This window comes from Paramacrobiotus metropolitanus, unplaced genomic scaffold (assembly GCF_019649055.1).
Source record: "Paramacrobiotus metropolitanus isolate TYO unplaced genomic scaffold, Prichtersi_v1.0 Parri_scaffold0000011, whole genome shotgun sequence".
Classification (NCBI taxonomy): Eukaryota; Metazoa; Tardigrada; class Eutardigrada; order Parachela; family Macrobiotidae; genus Paramacrobiotus; species Paramacrobiotus metropolitanus.
In genome coordinates, this window is record NW_026570231.1 from 721,619 (window position 1) to 746,414 (window position 24,796).

Consider the following 24,796-nt stretch of genomic DNA (forward strand, 5'->3'; position numbering starts at 1 on the left):
AAATTTCAACTGGTCGAGGATTTGCGTAGATCGGTCATCAAGGAACAAGGTCTATAATTTAATTACAAAGAAATCTGGGACATCGAGATTTTAAAAAACCATAACATACTGGAAAAACTGTAAACGCCATTAGATTCAGCATGATCAGAAACTGTGTCACATGTATTTTATTTCTTTAAAAAAAAATTATTCTAACCCGTCCCTCCGATGCCGGTTCCGGCAAAACTGGCTCCTGTAAAACTTTGTAACTTTGAAATAATAGCAGTTCCAGTTAGAACGTTTACTAAAGTATTAAGTGTTTAGTCTGTGCTGTATAATATGTTTAGTGTACTATATAATATACAGCTATAAACTAAATTCAGAGCCATGTTTGAATTTTGCCAGGCTTCGAAGAGGTGGTTTGTGATCGCTATCAAAATATAACTACGGCAAGCCGATAAACATATTAATATTATAAACATATTAATATTATTAAAATATGTAAGGAGGTGGAAATAGTCGAAAGGAGGTGTAAAAGGTGGTTACAATAGCCAAACGTGGTGGCAAAAACAAGTATTTTTAAAAAGGGGGTGCGAATAGCCAAGAGGTGGTGAAAGGTCGTGAGAACAGCCATTTCCTTTTTAAAAATCAATCAGAAAAATTAAACTTTTTTGAGTCGTTGTTCTATCGAATTAACTATCTAACTAAGTAATGCTTCAGCCTAACAATGGTAAGCCCGTTTCGTCTTGCACTTAATCTGACCAGAGCCCTAACCCGAGTGCTAACATTAGTTCTAACCAAAGTAAAAATTCGAATGCTGACCTTAGTTTTAACCATAGTATTAACCCGAGTGCTCATGTTAGTGTTGTCGGAAGGCTTTCCTTGAGTGGAAGTGATAATTTATAAATATTTTAGAATTGTTTGTAAGCATGTTTTGGTAGGACGAAAACGGTCCTTGACTTTCATTTTAAACAAAAAACAGTTTTGTAATGCTTCCGTTGCTGATCTGAAGGTGTAACATATGGGAAGTTATCTGAAAAGAGATTCATTTGTGATTTGGCCAAAATAAAACTTAGCACGAACGAGAGAAATTCTTCTTCTATTCTTCTTCATATGCGAGGCGTATCTATATGTCGATATGTGGTACCTTTTACAATTTACAAAATGTTCCACACGCTAGTCAGATTAGAAAATCGGGTATCTGTTATCAGGGTCGATACGTTTTGCGCTTTGCTTTTTAAGCCTTCCTATTGATAGAAACTAAAATTTCTAATTTCAAATAATATTAATTATTTTCGTGCTTGGACTTGCGCTTAGGCACTGAAAAGCAACAACTTCCAATGGATTTTGTGGCAGATTGGATGTGTAAACGCTGCCACTGAGCACGACGCTTAAGTCCATAAAATGAACCGAAGTGCGTGAATAGCACCCATCCAATCCTTCCAGGAGGATTGGATCAGCCGTGATGTTTAGGTCATGTCAGAGACTTGCAGCAGCAAGGCGTGTGACAACAAACGAAGCTACGCCCATTTGGGAGGGTTGCTGCCAGCTGCTAACGGGCTGTCAGCCGCTGTCTACAAGCCTGCTCCATAATAATTTTGACTGCTCCGCGGATCCTATCTTGTGTATCTGTGGGATTTGGAAATCGAAAGAAAATAAAGCGTAACCTGATTGAGAGCTTCACTAATTTTAAAGACCAATCAGTTGTCTGAAGTCCAGGAACTCCAGAGTCAATTGCTCCCTGTCGCTTGAGAAACCAACCAAGCGGGGCGGCGACTTCGTGCGTAAAGTGATCCAGAAGCAGAACTGTAGACTTTCCTGTTCATCTATTTAAGTATTTGGAACATTTTTTAGCGTTTTGGAGTTAGAAAATTGCAGAGGTGCTCAGGTGTTGCTTTTGTTTTCCCATTCTGTTGACTGTTATAAGCGTTACTGTATTTATGCAAACGATTTTATTTTTCGGAAAATGGCTCTCTCAGGAGTGCACCAGATAATCACGAAATACAGGTGCGTAGGGTGAGATGCTTTGGTGAATTGCCGTTTGTGCTTTGGACCGAACTGCAGATTGTTTTGGTTCTTTAAGACTGTGTAGTGGGTACTGTGTACTGTTATTTTCTTCCAGAAACCGTACGAGCGATGAGCTCAACCAGTGCCTGATAAATCTGTGCCGACTCCTTTCTTCGTTTTCTACTATTGACAAACAGACGGACGCAATTGTCGTCTCCTTCCGAGAGCTGTACTTGATATTACTGACGAATCGTTCAGACAAGAGGTACGGCAATTATTCTAAAATATAAATTTACTTATTTTATACGTACAATTATATTTCTATTCGTGGCATTATTTTTTTTCTAACAAGGGATTGTATGGCACATATGTGGAAGAGGGATAGTTACCTGGTGTATTCTGTTATGTACGTGTTGTGATTTCAGAGTTCCTGAAAATGTTATCATCCTTTGTTTGTCGGCTCTGCAAGACCTCAAAGCGATTCATCCACAGCTCCTGACAATTGCCGTTGCCTGCTTAGCTGAAGTCAGTCCTTCGGAGACAGTTAAAATCGATGCAAAGTCGCTGGAATCGCTCGATGTCAGTCGCATTCCAGTTTTTCTGCATCTCTTGCGACAACAGGTAATTTTGGCTTAAGCGCCCATGTGCATGTTTATTTTATTCAGTTGGGAGAGCATTTTATTAGCATTATTAGAAATCTGTTTTGGACGATGTTTAGGACCTGCCAGCTGAATTCGGACGATCAAACTGCGTTTTGTTGGCCAAGTAAGTTTCAGTGCTGCGTTGCCGTCCATGTTTACATTACAAACGCGGAATATAGGCGCGAGCTTTTACGTTTGCAAGAATTGCAAGGTTAAGCTGATTGTGCTAGTATTAAGAGTTGTGCTTTATTTGTAACATGTTTTCAGATATTTAAACGATGCAGTTACCGGGCCTGCAGCAAAACAGTCCGTTCTGGCGTTTTTCGTTAATTTGTTTGCTGCGGAAGATGAGAAAGTTTTATATGAAGGTGGGTGCGTGCGTGCCGTTATAACTACTTGGGATGTTTTGTACAGTAAACGTTTCGCCCTTTGAGAAGAGTTGGGATTCTTGTGGTTGTGACTAGGCTGCGACAGCGGTTGGCGTTGCGGTATTATTTTACCTTTTGAATTCTGTTTTAGATTGCTACGATTTGGTGTGCTGGTCGGTGGCGAATTGGCTCATCAATGCAAGTACATTCGATGAAGCCCAGCACGAAAAAAGCAAACGCACCACCAAATCGGTGGAGCTGTTGTCCGTTACGGAGTTGGATGGCAGTACTCCGTCGGAGGCGTTCACCGTTCTTTGTTTGGCGCGCGCATATGCCGAGGATCAGCAGATGAGCATCACGAGTTTTATGCTCCTGTACGAAATCCTGTTGACATTACCTCTAAAAAACATGATGGAGGTGGTTCAGGATGAAACTCTAGCGATGCCTTTGGCAACTTTGCAAGGGCGTGTACGCTATGTGTCTTTGGAAGAAGTGGCGTTCGATTATTGTTTGCGGTTGCTAAAGCAGTCTGAAGTTCGTAAGTGTTTATGTCTCTTGAATAAATAAATCTATTGCTGTAGCTGATTGCAGCTGCTTGCTGAATTTTCTAGGCCCCCTAAAGTCATCGTACGATTGCGAACTTCAGGATGTGGTAAGGCTGCCAAATTATTTCAGTTTTACGTGTAAACTTTATAGCGTAAGACCAAGTGTGGTAATTGGTTTGAAGGTATTATCGGAAGCTGTTAGAATTATGGATTTGTTGTGCTCGAGAGATAAGAAGCTTGTGCGCAAGGCTTTCCGGAGTGTTCAAGACGTTAACGATCGCGTCGTAAGGAAAATCCATAACATGCAACTTCTGCTGATAACCTTTCGTTTCATGTTGAACCATGGTGCGTAAGCGGTTTTGTATCAATCTTCTAATAATTTTCGGCACTTCAATCTTAGCTGGTGTTCCCCATTAGAAAAAATAGAGGAGAATGAAATTATTTCAGGAGATAGTGCCGATTTCGAATTGGATAACTTGTGCCATTTTATGTGTTGCGACTTCCTGCCAGGCTCTGGATTACTTGACAACATTTTTGCCTCTGAATTCATTGCACTTTTGCGGGATAACCGTTCCTTGGTTCGAAACCGCACGAAAATGTTCTCGCGATATTTTCCTAGTTTATTTAAAGTGCTAGCATGGAATCCTCGGGCCAACATGCATCTGTTTGTTGAACTCCTGGAAGTTATTACTACTAGCACAACTTATTTGGAGGCAAGTTTCAGCTCGCGGTATAAGCATTTTTTGCTGCGAAAAAACTGCAGATCTGTTTTCATAAACCAATAAAATGTTTAACCGTTGCTGTGTTCACAGATTTTCCATATGCTGATTGATCTCCCATGTACATCTGCGGCGTTGGAAGTAGCTTTGTGTGGAGAATCTAGTTTCTTCACGTCCATCCGGCAGTTGGCTACAGATAAATACAAGGATGCTAGGCTAAAATTTTATTTCGAATTTTTCCTTCGCAATGAGGGCGGACGAGGCGAAACACCCGATCAGTGAGTTAAATGCGTTTTGATGGCTTATGGCAGGCTTTAACACGAGTTCTACAATAATAATTTTACTGCTTGCAGTCTGACTGAATTTCATGCCGTCCTGTCAGATGTTACAGCTCATCCAAGGGTTGTTTACTGTTCGCAGGCGATTTCGGCTTTGATGAGGTTAGACTAATGTGCAGGCTGTTATATGTTATTGTCAGATAGTTTTTTTGATTCGCGGTGTGGCCGATTTTTGTTAGCCGATAGGTTTTCTTTCTCCTTTACGTTTGTTGCGCTGTACCTACGTAGCTTGTACTCTTCTAAATATGAGTTTTTCACACTGTTTTAGTATTTACTTTTCGACTTCAACTGTGACCAGACTGGACCGCTTGAATTCCAAAAAGCTGGCTATTGCGATCCTGGATCGTATGCATTCTCTTTACCCCAGCTTTACGGACCTAATGCAGATGCAAATGTTAGTATAATTATACTATACTATTACTATTTTTAATACCTGACACGTATTATGTTAGCTGTGCTGTATTTAACAGCCAACTTTTGAATGATTTCAATTATGTGGCCATTTATTTAAAGGGTCATGGCTGATGGATTCTGCTCCATCATTGCTCGGATGCCGAACCTACTGATAGAGATATACGAAAAGGTCACAGATTATATCCTGAAAAATCACTTCATGTATGCCACATTCTTGACATCTCTGGTAAGTCAAGACATATGAATTAAAATTATTTGGAAACTTTCTAATAGCCTTGAACTTATAATAGCTTATTCATCTTTTTCCCGTTAAGGTTTGGTGTATTGGAGAACGGATTGATGGCCGAGTGGGGTTAGACAATACTATGGCTATGAGCAAATTTTATGATGTTGTGGAACTGTTGACGTACGACATTATTAAAACGCAATCGAAAAGTCTTGTTCATAATCCACAAGCGTGGAGTATGGATCTATTCCAAGCTTCGCTTAATACTATGACAAGGGTAAGGACTTGGGAATAGTGACTGAGCTCTTTTTCTATGACTTCTTTTGTTTATATCACTTTTTATAGTTAGGAGCACTAAGCAAGGATCTGACACGGAGGACTGTGATATGCCTTAATAATATTTGCAAAAAAACGCGAGAGCATCCAGATCAGCAGCGTTTGCTGATAATCGAACAAATTAATTCGCTCATCAAATTGTTGGAGCTCCCTAGCGTTACGGATATTGTGATGAATTTGTCTATTTCGCCAGAACCGGAAGTGCTGGAGGCCATTAAAGGGCTCAAAAGTGTAGCCGACGAATACCAAGAACTTTCGGCTGCACAGTCCCCTTAATGTTTTTGTTAATGCTTTATTCAACCTTTAGTTATGATCATGTGCTATGTTATTTCTTGACACGCTGTGATAAGAAGAGGTATTTTGCTGCTGGAGGTGATTAGAAATCCGGACTGGTTTTTCCTCTCCTGATTTGCTCAACGATGATAACCAATTTTATATTTTGCTAATTTTTTAAAGATAAATTTTGTGATTCCCGTGTGGTTGCTCAAATGCAAAAAATGGGGGTGCCTCTGAATGGCTTTGATCAATTTGTCATTTTCTTTATTGTAGTTTGTACACAGAAATATTTATGTGAAAAATCGGGTTATATAAAATCAATTAACTTCAACTAGTATTGGAATTAAATTGACTACTTTTGTTAGAGAAACTGAAGCTGGCTACTGCAATTAAAAAAAATCTGTTCGTTGCAATCCGTTGATACAAATTATCAATAAGGACTGCTAACAATACTATTTACGGGCTAGTACGTGCAAAGTATGAGTAGCGCCACTTCTCTGTTATTATTATACCCCAGCAAATTTTTAAGGTTTGTTGTCCGAGGTCTAAGACTCTATTTCGTTTTGTTGTTCTTTTGGATCACAGTTCACTGATTTACATAATTTAATTCAAATGCGAAATCTACAGCACAGGAAGTTTCACTGCGGATCGTCTACACGCCATTCGGAAAGTCCTGGACGTATTTCCTGGAATGCTAGTCGCGAAGGAGGAAGACTTGATGCTGCTGGGCGCGCCTTTAACTTCAGCAGCATGCGAAGTGTTCCTGGTCAACAAAACCGAACAGTTGGATCATTTCCTGCGTCGACTGAAAAACATTCCAGCTCACTTTAGCCTATACCTACTGAAAAACTGCCTGTTTATACCAAAACTGCTGTATGGATTTCGCACCGCGAGATGTTATGAACATATGCCGTTAATGGAAAAAATGGATGAGTGTATACGCACTGGTTTGTCATCCATTTTGAACATTCGGGTGAACGATATGCAATGGAGCCAGATGACGCTTCCAGTAAGAGACGGTGGATTAGGACTTCGCGCTACTAAATCGCTAGTTTTTCCTGCCTTCCTGGCATCGGCGTATTCAGTGGTCAGCCTGGTCTCCTCCATCTACCCGTCAACGAACGAAGCGCACCTAGCACCTGTCGTTCAGCAATGGGTAACGCTAACAAGAAGTGAGCCTCCGATTGACGGCGCCAGAAAGTTTCAGACTGCATGGGACCGTCCGGCAATCGATTACGTGGTGTCATCACTGCGTTTAGCCGCTACCAATGAAACGGACAAAGCAGTACTGCTAGCCGCCTTGAATCGTGATTCCGGGGCATGGCTCAACGCTCTCCCTGCACCAAGTCTCCATACATTCTTGCGTGACGATGAAGTAAGAATTGGCGTCGCATTACGGTTCGGACTTCCTGTGGTTGAAGAGCACGACTGTGTCAATTGTGCTAGCCACGTGGAAACTAACGGCCACCACGGGCTGTCATGTTCCAGTAGCAAAGGACGATGGTCCCGGCATCTCGAACTGAACAACATTGCTAAACGCAGCTGGGAAACGGCGGGCTTTCCCTGTCAGAATGAGCCATCGGGATTGTCAGACAAGGATAACAAGCGACCGGACGGCATGACACTGATACCCGTGCGTGACGGAAAGGCGGTAGTGTGGGACGCCACCTGCTGGGACACCGTGGCTACCTCGCACGTAAAAGCCAGCTCAAAGAAGTCAGGTAACGTGGCACGGCTGGCGGAAGACTTTAAGCGCGGGAAGTACGGATTTTTGGAGGATATGGGGTATCTGTTCTACACCCTCGCAGTCGAAACCCTTGGAACTTTTGGTTCGGAATTTGCTGAGATGATACGTTTTGTCGGGAGGAAGATTCGCGATGTGACCGGGGAATCTCGATCTACGGCTTTCCTTAGACAACGTTTTAGTCTCGCTGTTGTTAAAGGAAATGCGGCTGCTGTCTTGGGTACATTAAACGCGCGACCGAAAGTTGGATGTGACAGTAATGACTTTGGTTGTTTTTTCAATGTGTAAATTCAAACTTTTTAATTAGTGTCTTTCGGCGCAGGCTTTTTGTTACGTTTAATTGGCTATTGCCTGAATAAAAATCTTCCATCATTTAATTCAATAATCTACAGTATTTAACATTTATGTGTGGGCAGCATCAGCGAAATAACGAGAAAAAACTGAGTTCGGGATATCTGAAACTGCAAACTGGATTTTGCGGAAACAGCAATGAAGTACTGTAACTGCTAAGCCGTTCCTGGCTGGGTGATTTCTGATTTGGATCTCCCGTCATGGATTATGACTTTGAGATAAGATTAAGTTTTGCAACTGAAAACATCTGGCATTTGCTTTGATGGCGAGCGATAAATGATGGATGGAGTTTGGTTCAGTTATGTTACATGGTGGTCACGGGATCACGAACGGTGCTTGAATGCACAGAATGGTGGATGCTGGAAGACTGGAAGTGGAAGGAAGTCTGCGAACGATTCTCCGATTTTATGGGTTTTGAACATTCCTAATTGAATGGAGCGAATGGGATTGAGTAACGAGTTATGACTGATCGGGATAAAACAACGCTTTCGGTTCTGCCGTTAATTTGTTGCTGATATTAATAACTCGGATCTTAACAATTAACTCAGGTTCAACTGATTGATAATGTGAGCGTGGCTTCGGAATTTATGGAAATAGACTACAATTCAGCGGACATTCTTCGGATTTTCGGAGATATAAATACGTACACCGTCCATGTACAAACATTGATCTTAATTAGGCACTAGACCTTGAAATGGCGCATTATAAACCTGCGCGGCGATTTTCCGACCAGCGAAAGTCGTCGGTTCACAAGAACTTTGTTTTCACCGTAGATGGGGCTCCAGCTACTGGGTAAGCGTAACGCCGTAATATAGGAAAAAACTTGAACGTCCAGTATATATCTGTAAAGTTATTCTATTTTTCGTTGCAATCCTTGTTCTATTTGAAAATTTATCTAAAGGGTGATAATATCCGGCAATGGCTATACATCTTGAAAATAATGCAGAATCAGAATATACCAACCAGCTTTCGTTGCACTGTTCGCGCGCGTGTGTATTCGTGGAAAGGTCAGCTATTATACCCACCATTGTAACCAGTGCGTTGACAACGAGATCCGTACATGATGTGGAATTCTTTCGTTAGGTGGGAAACGGACATCAATCCGCAGAGAAGACGAACGACAGATGATCAAGACGGGTTTATCAAACGGAAAATTCATAATGTTCGCGCCAAATCATTTGGAGACTCCCCGATTGTCCGTCAGAAAGCCACTAATCGGTCACGACTGTTACTGAAATCCGGAATGTACAACATTGTTGGCAAAAACATACCCCGCCTTAGGGAGCGGTACTTTTCGGATTTTTGGAATACCATGATTGATCTTAAATGGAAATACGTTTTGCTTTTGTACGTGCATGCTTTAATACTGCACGATATAATATCCTTCGCAGTCGGCACTAAAAACTGCTCTCTTTTTGTTGCAGTTTTTACAATACTTGTGGGCCATAGCTACAAGTATCGTAAAAACTGCAGCAAAAACGTGTTATTGATATTTGACATTGAAAGCGGTATTATGGGCATTCTTTGTCTTAGTTTCCTTATCTCTTTGGTCTCCTCCTGGCTGCTTTTCGGGTTGATATTTTACTTAATTGCCCTTGTTCATGGAGACATGGAGGAAATCCACGAAGACAGCAAATTTGTGCCGTGTCTGGTCAACATCCACAACTTTGCTTCGGCATTTCTGTACTCGATCGAGACGATGCATACAATCGGATACGGAGCACGATATCCCACTGACTCTTGCACTGTCTCCATTATCGCCATGTATGGGAACAAGGAAATGCACTTGTTGTAGTTCGGTGTTCGTAAAACTTTTTTAAAGTGTGATATCTCAGCATAAAAGATAAATATATTAATAAACTCAGTTGTCGTCCTTGTAGGTGTGTGTCAGCGTTGATAGGATGCGCTTTGGAAGCGTTCATTGTCGGTGTCGTTTTTGCCAAATTTCAGATGCCGGCCCAAAGGGCGCAGACGCTTTTGTTCAGCAAAAACGCGGTCATTTGTACGCGGGACGGACAATTATGCTTGCTATTCAGGATTGGAAATATGCGGCGGAGTTTGATTATCCAACTGGTGGTGAAAGCCCATCTGGTGCACCACCGCATGACCCAGGAATCCGAATTAATGCCTTTTCATCAGCATGAACTGAAAATTCAATTGGATTCCATGAGTGGAAATGCTTTTTCTTCCTGGCCAGTCACTGCTTGTCATCTGATCGATGCTGAAAGTCCGATATACGAATTATCACGGACATCACTGGAACGAGCCAAATTTGAAATAATTGTTGCTCTGGAAGGTTAGTTTCAAGTATTGTTCCGAGTTTTAAAACTCAGCAAACGCAGCTGAGAAATGTAATTAGTATCTTTTTTTGTGACCTTAGATAACGCAAACGTTTGTTGTTGTAATGCATAGGTTATATGCAGCTTGATTGTTGTATGGTGTAGTGTTTCGGAATGATATTTTGAATGCTGCTCAGTTAATATATTGTGTAAATCAGGCATTGTGGAAAACACCGGAGCCGTAGTTCAAGCGCGAACTTCGTACACCCCCGAAGAAATCGTGTGGGGACATGGGTTTACGAGATTGCTGACCTTTCGTAAAGAGCAAGGTGAATACGTGGTGGATTTTAACCATTTCCAAACTTTAGAGGTATAACACAACTTCGGTAATGTTTTCTTACGTTTTATGATATATCTCGATTCATTGGTGAGAGATTTGCTCGACGTAGAGATATCTAATAATAAGCATAGAACACCATGGCTAACTTTGTGCACGGCAATTTTATTCCTGTTTCTTATCGAAGTTTGGCAATACTGTATGCTATCTTTGCCAGTATTTTGTTTAGTGGCGAAATGCCTAATTTGTTTTGATAAATCCGTGTAGCTGCTTCATGCTTGTGACACTGGGCGATTTTGCTTGTAGCCAGTAAGGGGAATGACTGGGCGCTCTGCTCGGGAACTGGACGAACAAAAGTATTTTAGCGCTCCGGAAAGTCCAGCCTTTGATCACAAGAACGGCCCGTTCGAGCCGGCTAGCCCCACTTTACTTAGAGTATTAACTGCGGCGGCTGGTTTGGAAAAAATGGATTTTCATTGTGGATACGATGGTTCCCCGGTAATCGCCGCAGTATCCCTTTTGCTGAGTTCCTTTGTCTGTGTATATGTGTCTTGAATATGCCTAGATTCGCCAACACCAATCAGTGCGGCGTGGTTCCCGATCTGTCCTCGGCCGAGATGCACCACACCCCAAGGAAGTTATCCGACCTCCAAGTCCCAGTTTAGCGGCTGCTATATCAACGCATGTTTTACCCTCTCTTATACAGAGAACGCGAGATCAGTGTGAAGTATGCACATAACTTTTGTTTTATGTTCCATGAGTGACCGAAGTAGACGTGGACAACAGGAGAAAATTATGCTGTTATTTATTCAATAAAACATCAATGTAAAAAATTCCACTTTAATAGTCTTTTACCCTTAACTATATCCTACTGTTATCTTGCTTTCCCTTCAAGTAGTTTACCGTTTTTTTGAAAGACTCGGTTTATATTTGCTGAAATTGTTTTTTTGCAGAGTGATGCGAGACACTTCCCTCATGTATCGCCAGAGAACCACCCGCATCTGACTCCTGTGTCACAACATAGTATGGAGCCGATGTCACGTACATCCAGTATGAGTTCTCTTAAACGACATCCTGTGGTCAATTTCTTTGTCGATGCCATTGAAGAAGATGAAAAAGAGGTGACGAATATACAGCTATTAATACATTACAAAGTGTAATAATTATGGAGCTGGAAGTTTTGAGGTTAAAAACTTGTCTGCTTAATTAATACTCGTTTTGTGTTGTCATGAACTGCTCCGAGTTTACTCACAAGAATGATGCACCTATATGAAGTTGTTCGCACTCACTGTATTCGCAGTCATATGTATTTTTACAGTTTGTGGTTTTTGGCATGTTTTCAGATTACCAAATTCTGAGACCGGGCAGGAACGCAACTGGCAGCAATTGCCGGTGGAAACACTGATAGACACCTTTACACGTTAGCACCTTCCGGTGGCCACTGGAATCTTGTGTGATCGTTGCAGCTGCAGGTTAATAAAATCTTTGCGTACATAAACTGTACAACTTTCAATACCTTTTTATTTGATTTTGAGCGGCTAAAAGACTGTTGTTCTTATGTAAAAGACCATCTGTTCTTATGCTGTTTTTTGCTTTGTTGAAAATCTCAAAATTTCGTATTTACTAACTTTTTGGTTTTGCGTATCTTTCATCGACGGCTTTTTTCATTTCCGGTGATTACTGTTTCACAACATGCGGTATCCAGCGTGTTGCTGAATACCAGTGAATTGATTGCTTTGCGTATACAAGAATACTATTGTCCCGATCACATTGTACTTCCAAGTAAAATTTAGGAACAAATTTTCAGGACAGCTTTACAGCTGTAACGATTTTTCTGTTCGCAGAATCTAGCAAAGTACGGATGTACGTTATGCGATCATATTGACCCTACTCCTACACTGGAATACGCTGCTTCTCTTGATTTTTTCCAGCTCACCAAATGAAATAACCGACCTCATAGAAACATATAATAGTTAACGAAATTGCTTCCACGTGATATAAAATTACAATTATCTCATATTACAATTTTGGTTGGTTTTGCCTGCTTTTGTTTAATCTGAATCGTATTCTTCAATTGAAATCTTGTCACATTATAATGTATTTTGCGTCCAGACCCGTACAGACGTGTCTGCGTCGGGCATAACTGGGGTTTCTGATGACTGATGGTCAAATCTCCCATACAACCGGTTTGACTGTACCTACAGCGCTGCTGTTTCGTTTGAGTACGCTTTGCTTTGTGTCTGATGAAGTTTAACGGCGTGGGCAGGGGTCCACTGGCACCGCATCGGTGTACCGATTCATTCGCGGAGATGTATGTTTTTTGTCGACATACCGGATTAAAATATACAGCAGCAGACGTACGAGCGGCTCGATGTTGACATATTTGTCTCTTACAATATATTGGTGGCTTTTCGTGGTTGATCATGATGCCGCAATGGGCATTATTCAGTAGTCTCGTACGGATGAAAATCTAGACTTTTGATTGTCAGAGAAGCAGTGAGTTTTTATCATTTCACCAGTTGTGCAATAACCGCATCGCATATAAACAGCCGCATGTGTTCGGAATCATTATGCGCTCACATAGCGCAGCATTCAGGAAATTGAATGTCATAATATTACCGGTTATCATTAATCCGTTACAATGTGGTCCATACGCAGTCGCGCCGATCCCGGGGAATCGGCCAGACGGAAATATATGTGGGATAAGACACAGCATGGCACGGGGTCATGGTGGTCGTCGGGGTTTCGTGAGAGTCTAGACGGTTCGGTGGTCTCACGGTCCCGCTCGTCCCGACCGGTCTCCGCCGCCGAATGGCACGCCGAAGGCGCCCTGTACGATGCGACCTTGGCGCAGGAGCGGGATGCGGTGGATAATTGGCTGGGCAACGATGTCAGCCGGGGCGTGATACGGATATACGAAGCGCGGATTAACTGTTCGCAGTCCACATTGGTTCTGTGCAATGTGACCACCACGGCGCAACAGGTGTGCTTAAAAGTGGGACTACCGCCCAATGCACTGCATTATCAACTGAATGGCGACGTTATTCGGCGGATGGATCCCTTTGATTGTCCCCTGGCTCTGCAGAATGATTATCTCCGATGTATCGGATTTGATAAGATTAAGCGAATACAACAGGAAGGAGCGGCGCTGGAACTGGCTGATTTTATTCGGTTTTACGCCGGTAAGTGACGCAATGTTTCGGTAAAAGATATTATTTCTGCGCAATTTGAATGTAAAACGGGTGTGGTGCATGTCCGCGAATGGTCTTTTGTTTGGTAAGTTTCAGTTGAATCTTTTTTTAATTTGCGCCCTTCCAGTAGCGTCTTATCTGACCAGAGGAATAAGATAAAAAATTACGTGAACACCAGAACTGTTACATCAGATTGGGAGTAATGACGGGTAGGGTGTGTTGTACAATTGTGCTTCAAATATAGCAGTGTAATTACCGCTATGTTGTAACGATTAATCGAAATTTAATCGACAGTGAGAGTTGATCGTGGTAATACTTTAAATTTAAAAATGAAGCAAAACTTGCTTTAACTATTCTTCTGTAGTGCAGGCCGGCAAGCAGCGCTAACAGAAAACTATCCATCAAATAAAAATTTGTCCCGGTAAATACTGGACGAGTTAATATTATCTAAACGCTCATCGCATTACCGTGTGTGACGTTGAAAAAAGAAGTGGATCGACTCTCTCTAGTCTGCCAGAATACCGCCCGTTCTTCTCAGACCACTGCAACAAACTTACTGCCGGATTAAAGGACGTTTCAAAACATTCCCGTCTTATTGTTAGCGGCGTAAAAATTGAAAAAAGCTGTCAACGACAGCGCTTTTCTGATCCACAAATAAAATTGTGTTACTTTTGGGCTTTCGCACTTCAGTTTAATTTCCCTAATTTATCGATATGTCCAATCCAGTATTATGCGTTTTATTTTGTAAGAGTTCAAACTGACACCTAAATTTTGGAACAAATAGTAACTGCTTGGAGGAAACTATTGTATAATTGCTACTGTAGGAGATACCGTAGTTGTTGTTTTTCTCGACTTTTTTAAAGGATACGCTAAAAATTGTTAATTTCTACAAATTACGGACAGGCTGAACATTTTCTACGATTTTTTGAAGTGTCTGACATATACTTATTTTGCTAGTTATAGTTCCAAAAATTATAATTATTATTATTATTACGGCACAAGAGCAGACAACCCCAAGGGGACTTCAAGTCTGGTCGAACAAAAAACAATTTTAAATGCAAGTAAAGAAGTGAGCAAATTAGACAGAAGCATATGTTTAGCTAAGTAAATACAGAATTTGTGACTAGCACATGGGATCAGCCGGCTACCGGTACTTTATATTTTTTTGGGTCTCGCAAAAGCGACAGCACAGTAAGACATGTGTTGAAAATTTCCGTAATAATATGTGGTCATTCTGACGAAATTTCCATAGTAGATCATACAATGTCAGCGTGATGACAAATGTAAATCTAGTAGATCAGGTCTCTCTGGCGGCAGGGCATTTAGCTCGCCTGGCTTTACTTATATTGTTTGAGGCTAATAATTAATGGTCAGCAGAGTTTTTGTTTGACCTACATAATCCAATAAAATATGCAATATTTTAGAGATGCACTGGGTTAGAAAGCAGCTGGTAGCGCGTCAAGTGCTCATTACACGTCAGACCGGCGTATTTGTCAATCGGTAGTAAACTGCATCTAGGAATTCTATAGACAACCATTTTTTATCCTTTCCACTCTGCTGCCAGCTGAAAGTTTCGATGTGTGATTTTTCCAGTGCACACTCTCTTTGCAATAACACAATATTCCATATGAAATAGTTTAAACAGAGTAACTGAGCCATTGGCTCGGCTCCGTTTAACTTGATAGACTATTGTCAAGGTTATCGCCGCCGCGCTACTGCAGCGAATAGCCTATGGAAATGTAAAACTGGTCTTGCATCTCATGTTGCACAGTTAGCGTTTGATTATAAGTGAGGTTAGGCCAAATTATGAAAGCCATGATCATCGCCATCCGAATTCATAACGTAATAATATGCCGGCTTTGGCTCATAGTTAAAATCTCTGTAGTAAAATCGGGATTTTTACATTTTGGTTGAGCGTAAAATTTAATGCAATAAAAGAAACAGTGCTTCACTGGAACACAGTTTTTTTTTGCGTAAAAGTATTATTACGTCAGTGAATTTATGGTCGCCATGAACTTGAGGAAAGCGTCTTATTCATAAGGCAATGTTGATTTACGATTATGATTTGAGTGTCTTGATGGTAGCTGGCAGTTATTATGTGGGCCAGTAAAATAAATAACATGTAAACCTTAATTTACTAGTCATAGTTGGGCAGTTTAACAGGTAGTTACTTTGCACACTCTTGGCAGGGGGTAAAATAAAGCAGAGAAATGTGTGTATTTGTTATTGTTGAGAATTTTTTCCAACCTAGCAGTTAAGGTTAGTGTGAATGGGTGCTTTCCGCTGGGGTTTATCACTGTGATTTTTTGTACATTAATCTTGATAGTTGAGCGTAGTTTGTCAATCATGAATACAGTGCTACCGTGTATATCTGTGGTCTACCTCTGGGCCCCTTTTTTTGCCTGTTAAGATAGCAGTGGCTGTATACGGCGATAAAAACTATCTCATTAATCACGCTTGCTTGAAAAGAAATTGTGTGTCAGAGCGTGAAATACGTGTCAAACGCTAACAAAATACTAGTGATCGCTTCTATTCTTGTCGCACGATGTTCATGTGTCAGAACTGATTTGGCGGCGGGTGTTAGGAGTACAATGGAAGCGACTATAAGGTAGGCATTGTTGCGGTGTTAACCGGCAATTAACCATACGTACTACGGCCCAATTAGTTGTTTTGCAGTAAAATCGCTTTCTTGTGGTTTTGTATTACGAGAACTGGGGAAAGAAGGAAAAGCAGCGATTACTAACAATAAAACATCTACTATTGTTGTCCTCTTCGTTAGGCCTAGTCATTTATTTTTGTACTTCACAAATAATAAAAAACAAGTTGTCAGAGTTAAAACCGAATAAAATTTAGTGAATGTGATTAACTAGCAATAGTGGTTAACTATACTTAGGTTTTTATCTTGCGGTGTCTCGTTATACTACTGATGCAGTGATTGAAAAAGGGTGACGTGCAGTTTCATTATTAAGCTTGTAATTTGAAAACAAGATCTGCAACATTACGGGTACCGTTACACTACCATGCCTACAGTAATGCATGTTTCCGGGATAGGCGGTATTAAATTCAGTGCAAACGTTTGTATACAGTAGTGTGAAATGGCAGAAATGCTTTTTTTGTCGTGCAGACCGAGTGTTTGGAATTGTTCACTTTAGAATTTTCAGTTAAACACCTTCAAACAAACTACATAATGACTCGGTAAATTAAAGTATGCGTAACTGCAAAGAACACCGACATAGACCGAGAAAATGGCTTGTTAAGTGTTCTGTTGTGTTTGGGGCATTGAAAAAAGGTTAAACGATGAACTTTAATTGACTGTCCGAGGAATCGGAACTTAATTTTCTCATTGTTCTCCGCAGGTAAGCCGTATTTGGATGCCACATTTTCTCGACAGTCCTTGTGTACGGTTCTACCGGTGCGCAAACAGAAAGGTCTTCTGCATCCGTGGACACGACGTCTGTGCGAAATCTCCGGCACGCGACTGCTCATCTATCCAGGTGAAGAAATGATCACCTTACAGGTTATAGAGTAATCATTTTGTGTAACCTATTGAAGAGTTTGTTTTCGAAAACTGTGGAATAGGGCAGATGCAAATTATACTTCTGACAATGAGCGAAATTCATTGGTAAACACCTGACACACTATGGAGTGTGTATATGGTTTACATAATAATAATAATGTACAAAACAATTTAGGGCACCGTGTTAGTTGTGGATTTACGTTGTGAGTATTACGCAAATTCAAAGTCAATATTCTTCCACTACCGGATTTCGACTGCACTTGCACATAACTCGAGTACAACGTGTGCGTTTTATTTGCATAATTCATATTGCTATTTTTTTCGGAATGCGGGTCCGCTTGTTGCCGTAGAGGAACTCACTTAGCTTTGACCGACTTGTTACGTAATTATCAATTTTGATTATTTGTAGGGACAGGAAGTCATATATTATTGACTGACATAATTAACGCCATTTCAATGAGATCTCGAAAATATCAAAAATTAATAAATTGTTTCTGCTCGTATCCCGTTTAAAGCGATTTCTGCGACCACTGCGATGACAGATAGAGAGATCATAAAGGGGTAACTCTGATGATTTTATGGTTGTCAGTTTTAAGCATTACTTGTTTACTTTATAAATACGATATTCTTGTGTAATCGGCATTGAAATTTTTTCGTATTTTGACACTGGAGTTTTTTAGGTACCGAAAAGACCCAGCCGCAGGATGTGTATCATTTGGTTCGTGGTAAAGTAGAGGAATCGCGCGGTCAACGCCACCACGAATTTTGTCTGAAAATAACCGGCTACACCGCCAACGCGGCTGCCACGGCCAACCCCCACACACCGGCAACAGCCTCAGCCCCCCAAACGGCTAAGTCGGTGTATTTGGCGTTCGAAAATGAGAGCGACCTCATGAAATGGAGTCGTAAATGTAACAAAGCCATCACGAAACAACCGGATGTCGCCGATCTGTCTAATAATCATCTGGAGTTTCTTCCGGAGAACTTGTTCGTCAACGAAAACCTGACGAAGCTCAATCTACGCCATAATGCCCTCAAAGAACGACCCATTGAGGAAGACATCTATACAATTGGATGGATTGATGACTTACCGCGATTTACGCAACTCAGGTTTGATTTTTGCCATTGCTTGGTTGATTTATGCCTTATGGATTTCTCGTACGCTAGAAACAGCATTGTTTGTTTAGTTGGTTTTTATTTATGTCGCATGCTTTTTCGTATTTCGTTAATTAACTGATCGTTACGCTGAAAACAGTATCCCGTATTGTAGTAACAGTAATTTTCCTAAGACGAATATTCTCATAACAGTACAGAAGTAAAAGAAAAGCGGTGTATTTTAGAAGTAAAAGAAAAGCGGTGTATTTTAGCGGACTGAAGATTAGGTGTTTTAAGGTTCAAATGTGATTAAGGTATTAAGTGGCTGGGATCATGTAACCGGCAATCTCTCTCGTATGCATCGGCTCGTCTGACTGATAATCTTGTTTAGGTCATTAAATTTGGCAAACAACGACCTGCGAAATTTTCCCTTGGCTGTGTGCCGAATTCGCACTTTGGTGGAGTTGAACATGGCCAGTAATAAATTGGAGGATCTGCCTAGTCAAATTGCAGATTTAACCAGGTATGTATAACATATACAATATGTCATGTTCGTACACAAATGCCGGCCGCACGGCTACTGATGACAATATTGCACAACGGTGCAGATTATGGTGTTTGATTATATGCCGGTGGATTAGCGGCATAAATCAACATAACTGTCGCAGATTATTTAGACGCAGTGGTTTGTCAACGCAGATTGGACACGTTATGTCCGCTTTTAAGTAGGAATTTGACCATATGCAAAGAGCCAAAAAGAAACGACTGTGCAGTGGGATTTCGCGTGTTCACGGAACACGCTGGGCATGTTCAGTTCGTTAACATCGTGCGCTGAGCCGATTATCAGATTAGAGGACCTACTCGACCACGGTTTTTCGTTTTGTTTTCCCCTGTGCTTATCTTTGTCAATGTGTTTCTGATTTTGAAATTGTTCGCGAAACATAAACATTTTTCTAGTTTTAATGTTTTTTGACTTTCGTAACATTTAACGAAATTTGTAGCATTTCGCATGGTCGTCTTAGGGGTCGAGTGACAATTTAAGCGGCGTGCTGGTCTTTAACATTAGAAGTTAGAAATGAGATACAACACAAGGTCTGGAACTCAAAATGACGCAATACAAACTTGGGCCTGACAGTTTAGACGGTCGGCGATGGTAGAGTTTTTAAATATGCCGAAATGAATGCAACCGTGAATTCATATTAGAAGTGATATTCTATATGAATATACTGTTTTGTGTTTCTACGGCTAATTAATACTTAATTGTCGAACTCTACCGTCGTACTAACCCTGTAGGTGGACAACATTTACAGTGGAATGTTTCAGTATCTTGGTATTAGAAAGGTCACTCTTGATTCGTGAAGTAATTCGATAAAAATTTAGATCAGAGTAGCTTGTTATTTGTTCTAAATTCTGATGGTAGTATACTTCAGTTTGCTGTGATTTCAGTTTAAAGGCTCTCCACTTGCAAGCCAATCATCTCAAAGATTTGCCGCTAGAAATGCGGCAAATGAAAGAACTGAAACTCCTGGTTCTGGCCTTTAACCAGTTCACTTCCGTGCCCGCTGTTATCGCCGAGATGAAGCAGGTCAGTCTCTTGTCTTAACCGCTGTTCTTTTCAGAGTGGTCAACTGACCTAGACTGTTCAAGAGTGATGCATTTGGCACTTGTGTTTTTCTTACATTCTTTTTCTTTGAACCGTCACAGATGGACAGTCTTATTCTGGCCGGCAATTTCATCGCTCATCTGCCGGACACGTTGGCGCTCAACCTCAAGCACATTCACAAACTGGATCTCAGAATGAATCAGCTGGATTTCGGACCGGAAGTGCCGCTGGCCTGGACAGCGGCGCTGCAGAATGTGACTCATATTGACCTGCGGGATAATCATATTCCCATCATGGATCTCAGAGCGTTGGCCAATCTACAGTTCCTTAATTGTCAGCGCAATCAGACGACGCTCATGCACCTTAGCGGTGCAGTTCTGTGTTATTTGAACGTCTCCAATAACTGTGAGTAAAAAAAACTTTTTCGGAAAACTAGGAAAATAATAAATAAAAAATGAATGTACCGGGTGAACAAATACATAGTAACCGAATCCTGTAAACTACAGTGAACTAAGTAGTTGTTGATTTTGATGATTGTTGTTGTTGGGCACTTTGGTTGATTAAAGTTTGTTGTTTTTACAGCACTACAAAAAGTCAACATTTCCCCAATTCCAGCCAACCTGCTACATCTGGATCTGTCGCAGTAAGTGCACTGTCGGCTGATAGAATTTCCGGTCCATCCAGTTGTGTGTGTTGATGGTGATTGTTTTTCTGTACACAAACAGCAACGCACTGACATTATTGCCGGACTGGATTGGCGAGCTGCGGCGGATGGAAACCTTGATTTGTAATTTCAATCACTTGACTTCACTACCGAGCAGGTACGGATTGCGCTGGTGATGATATCCAACTGACAATAAATCAAATTGTGTCTATCAACACACCCATGCAAATTCAAGAAGCTCGACTATCTGCATTTTTTATTGTTAGTGAACATAGTTTTTTTTTCTTACAACAATAATTTACTACAATAACTGTTGCGCTAGGAATGTACGAGCTCGTATAATTGTAATAATAACGAATGATTCTCTGTAATTAAATCAGGTCTGATGTACGATACTTTTGCTATTGTTGGCCGTACTTGGTTTCGTTTTAGTTTGAGAAATGTCATAATTATTTGCTCATAGGTGATTTGTGTTTCGCTGCAATGACTCTTTTGTCAGTGTGTGATCGTGATTCACTGTTAGTATTTATGGAGGGCATTAATTAATAATGCGGTCGCAGTGACATATTTGTTATTTTGTTTATGTTTGTAGAATATTCCAAAACATCTGCTCGCTGAAGACGCTGATTATAGATCATAATCGGCTCACCATGTTACCGGATAGGTTTGGCAGTAAATGTCAACTGGAGACATTGATGGTCGGTGTCACAAATTGTTTTGTAGCGCGTGTAAACTCGGATGACATGATAAATTCACTGATGCATATATTGATGTGTTACTTATAGATGCATCAAAATAAATTAACGTATTTACCGGATCGCTTTCTGTCCACCTGTAACCGATTACGGGTTCTTAATGTCAGCAATAACCGACTCTTCTCCCTGCCCGCACCCAGTGCTTTTACCGATCAGAACCGCATCCAAGAGCTGTATTTGGCAGCTAATCATCTCCAAGATGATGCACTTGATATTGTGACCAAATATCCACGGCTTAAGGTGCTCAATTTGGCATACAACGATATCTGCTCCATTACTGACGAGTAAGTAGCGGTGGTTAGCTAGTACATCTGTGTACGATTCCGGAAATAGCATGACCTGGAATTACTGGCTGCGGATCACTGATGGCACTGTACACGCGTGGGGGTTCTATGTTTCTGCAGATTTTTTCATACACTTGAACTCATTGAGGAGCTTAATCTGTCCGGAAACAAGCTGACATCACTGCCCGCTGCCGTCAAGCAACTGACCAATCTGCAGACACTGAAACTGCATTCCAACCATCTGCGGGCGGTGCCTGACTTTTCGGGATGTACTGCATTACGGGTGAGCCTGTGGTCACTCTGTCATTGTGCCGTGTATTGTATTGATACGGCTTTCCGGCACATATGAGCTGATATTATATTGCATAATGCTTTTGATATGGTTTGGTTGCTTTGACATTTTTTCAACTGCCCCACCTAGGTACTCGATATTGGCGGCAATGAGCTAGACAAGCTGGTACTGGACAGTATTATGGGGGAGAATCTCAAGCATCTCGACGTGTCTTTCAATCTGCATCTCAGAATAGATTATTCGCAATTTGAAAAGCTGAGGTATAAAAGAAATTAAGATAATCCTTCTTACGTATAAATGGCACAAATTGGTATTAATTAAGCTGGATTTGTTGATTTACTGACTGATTGAAACTTTATGTAGTTCGGACAAGAACGTGACCTTAGTGGATATGAAGGACAGATCGCACAACTCAAGCTTCGAAAGGGTGCCACCTCTGGAAAACGAACTTGAGCCGAAATGGAAAATCGGATTTGCTCAAACCTCCGGCAACCGGAACAAGTACATACCTGCTGGTTGTTATCTTAAACAGCTGGCTAAAAATAAAATGCTTATTTCTATAGGCTGTGTATCACTCAGCTGCGCTTATCCGTCTTTGACGGCAATGTTAACGAGGCATTGTTTGGCATTTTTGACGGGGGGTTCAACAACGAAATGCCGCTCATGCTGTGCGAGAATTTCCCGTCCATTCTGCAGCAAGAGAAGTCAAGCAAGAAAGCCACCAACATCCATCATCTGAAATGTGCACTACTGAAAGCTCATCTGGCTGCCGGCTCCACGGGTCAAAAGACGGGCGCTTCCGTGGCTGTGTGCCATGCTGTGCGCCACAACGACGAGACCTGGCTGTACTTTTCCAATGCCGGCCATGCCGAGGCGGTCCTGTCCCGTAATGGCGAACCGGTGCTGTTGTCACGGAAATTCCTAGCGGCCGAAGATGCCGAAGAGTGTGAGCGGATCCGGGCGGTGGATGGGATCATCACCGAGGATTCCTTGGTTAACGGCAGCTGTACGGCCACGCGGATGATCGGGGCCAGCTACATGTTTCCCTATGTCATTCCCGAACCACATTGCATATCCTTCAAATTAGCCCCTTATGACCGGCATGTGATAATAGCCAATAAGGGTTTGTGGGATGTTATAACGCATAAGGAGGCCATCAACGAAATTCGTGGACTGTCCAATACGATTTCTGCCGCCAAGCGGTTAATTGACCTCGCGCAGAGTTACGGTGCCCGGGGAAATCTCAGTGTGATAGTAGTGGCCTGCGACATGCCGCCTTTACGAGAACCTTCACCGGTCGTCAGTGTCCCGACGCCCTCGGCAGAGCCCGCTGCTGCCGAAGAAAATCCCACTGCATCGGATAACGAAAGTGATTCCGAAGGTGATTATTTTCCACAAGAGGTTCGGCCGTCGACGATCCCGAAAAAGTTTCGGTATCCGCGGTCGGCCAGTCAAATTCTCCTCATGGATGAACAAGTGCAGGTGGCGCGTAGTGCGCATAGCCTAACGGAGCACATAGAGGAAGAACAGAACTACTATTTTCAACACCGGCGCGATTCGCTGGCTGAAGAGCTGTCTTCCAGTTCAACGTCACCCGACATGCCATCAGGTTGCGAAAAGACCGTACTGACCAACGGCGATGATTTCGAAGTGCATGTATCATCCTCACGTGCCCGCATTTCTGATTTGTCGGGGAATACGTTGTCCGGACATGGAGACAGCGCGCTGGGTAGTTCGGTGAATCCCAGCGTCAGCGACGGAAATGGTTCACCGGTCAGTCATGACGATAGCTGCGGGATTATTCTCGAGCATCTGGAGAGTCCCGTCAGCGAGGCCAGTTCCCATTACAACGGCAAAAGCCAAGATGACGAAGCCGTGCACTGTAGCGATCCCATGGACGATGAGGAATGCCAGAGCTGGCAGTTTCTCATGAATGAGGCGCTGGACGGTAGCGGCACGGAGGCCGATGAAGTGATGGAAGAGGCCACGCTGACCGATGAGACCGCTCCAGAGGAATCTCCTGATGTGCCGGCGATTGATAAGATCGATATTCCCCGACCACCCACGCCGCCCGTACCACCGGATCCGGCGCTCTTCCTGAAAGCGCCGGTAAAAATACGCGTATCACCGAAAGGCAATCCCGCGGAAAAGGACCCGGATCCCAAACGGAACAAACCACTGATTGATGAATTGGAAAGTGTGCTGAAAAAGCGGTTGTCTATAATGGAAGAGACCGCTGAGCCTGTGGATGGCTCAGTACGAAAGAATGCGGAAGCAGTGGAGAAGGTCATCCGACCGGTAAAAAGTTCCTACCAAATGGTTTTCAAACTGGCTAACCAATCTGGTTCTGTTGCTCAAAGCATTCAAGCGCTGAGTGCCGCTAAGCGTAATCTTTGATACTGCGGTGGTTATGGCAAAGAGATTTTTTAAAATAAATAATTGTTTATATTCGATGTATTTTTTGCTTTTTTGAAAGATAGAATAATTATTTTTAATGTCTGTGTTGCAACGTGCAGTGCACTGACATTTGTATACTGATACTGTGCGATAAATTTTGTTACTTACTTGCTTATTGCACAAGATGCAATAAGATGCAATGTAGATATAGACAAACAGCATAACACGCAATATGCACAGCATTAAGTACAAACACAGCACAAAATTAATATTACTCGTATTTTCAGCCTCTATTAGATATTGGACTTCTCTCGTACTCTGTAGTTACTGTATTGTTAAGGAGGTATGCTTCTTACGAACTATCGTAAGTAATATACTGAGAACAATACTGCTGCTCGTACTGCATTATGCTGCATACTGAATATGCTTACAATACTG

The 24,796-nt window shown here is 41.8% G+C and overlaps 3 protein-coding genes across 5 annotated transcripts; all 3 read left to right on the forward strand.

Annotated features, from left to right (window-relative positions):
* Positions 1–1,211: 1,211 nt before the first annotated feature.
* LOC129583778 (AP-5 complex subunit zeta-1-like) lies at positions 1,212–6,161 on the forward strand. The gene is made up of 15 exons (XM_055475739.1): positions 1,212–1,986; positions 2,102–2,251; positions 2,412–2,607; positions 2,705–2,751; positions 2,895–2,995; positions 3,147–3,533; positions 3,607–3,647; positions 3,723–3,885; positions 3,988–4,253; positions 4,353–4,537; positions 4,613–4,699; positions 4,866–4,991; positions 5,111–5,237; positions 5,326–5,514; positions 5,583–6,161. Exons 1-15 carry the CDS (start codon positions 1,946–1,948, stop codon positions 5,847–5,849), a joined length of 2,373 nt encoding a protein of 790 aa, XP_055331714.1. The 5' UTR covers positions 1,212–1,945; the 3' UTR covers positions 5,850–6,161.
* A 2,435-nt stretch (positions 6,162–8,596) lies between these two features.
* LOC129583596 (ATP-sensitive inward rectifier potassium channel 12-like) lies at positions 8,597–12,311 on the forward strand. 3 transcript variants are annotated; one of them, XM_055475452.1, is made up of 10 exons: positions 8,704–8,736; positions 8,846–8,951; positions 9,028–9,291; positions 9,478–9,708; positions 9,825–10,240; positions 10,442–10,593; positions 10,867–11,058; positions 11,126–11,287; positions 11,514–11,681; positions 11,904–12,311. In XM_055475452.1, exons 2-10 carry the CDS (start codon positions 8,863–8,865, stop codon positions 11,916–11,918), a joined length of 1,689 nt encoding a protein of 562 aa, XP_055331427.1. In that variant the 5' UTR covers positions 8,704–8,736; positions 8,846–8,862; the 3' UTR covers positions 11,919–12,311. The 3 variants fall into 3 exon arrangements, with proteins under 3 accessions (XP_055331426.1, XP_055331428.1, XP_055331427.1); XM_055475451.1 differs by lacking the exon at positions 8,846–8,951 and having other exon boundaries at positions 8,597–8,736; XM_055475453.1 differs by lacking the exon at positions 8,846–8,951 and having other exon boundaries at positions 8,597–8,736; positions 10,442–10,552; positions 10,871–11,058.
* Positions 12,312–12,995: 684 nt separating this feature from the next.
* On the forward strand, positions 12,996–24,486 carry LOC129583635 (PH domain leucine-rich repeat-containing protein phosphatase 2-like). The gene is made up of 14 exons (XM_055475521.1): positions 12,996–13,742; positions 17,108–17,245; positions 17,949–18,378; positions 18,755–18,886; positions 19,810–19,948; positions 20,068–20,371; positions 20,549–20,609; positions 20,692–20,787; positions 21,223–21,328; positions 21,416–21,669; positions 21,790–21,952; positions 22,091–22,221; positions 22,325–22,462; positions 22,525–24,486. The coding sequence occupies exons 1-14, from the start codon at positions 13,202–13,204 to the stop codon at positions 24,356–24,358; spliced, it is 4,467 nt and encodes a 1,488-aa protein (XP_055331496.1). The 5' UTR covers positions 12,996–13,201; the 3' UTR covers positions 24,359–24,486.
* The last annotated feature ends 310 nt before the right edge of the window (positions 24,487–24,796 follow it).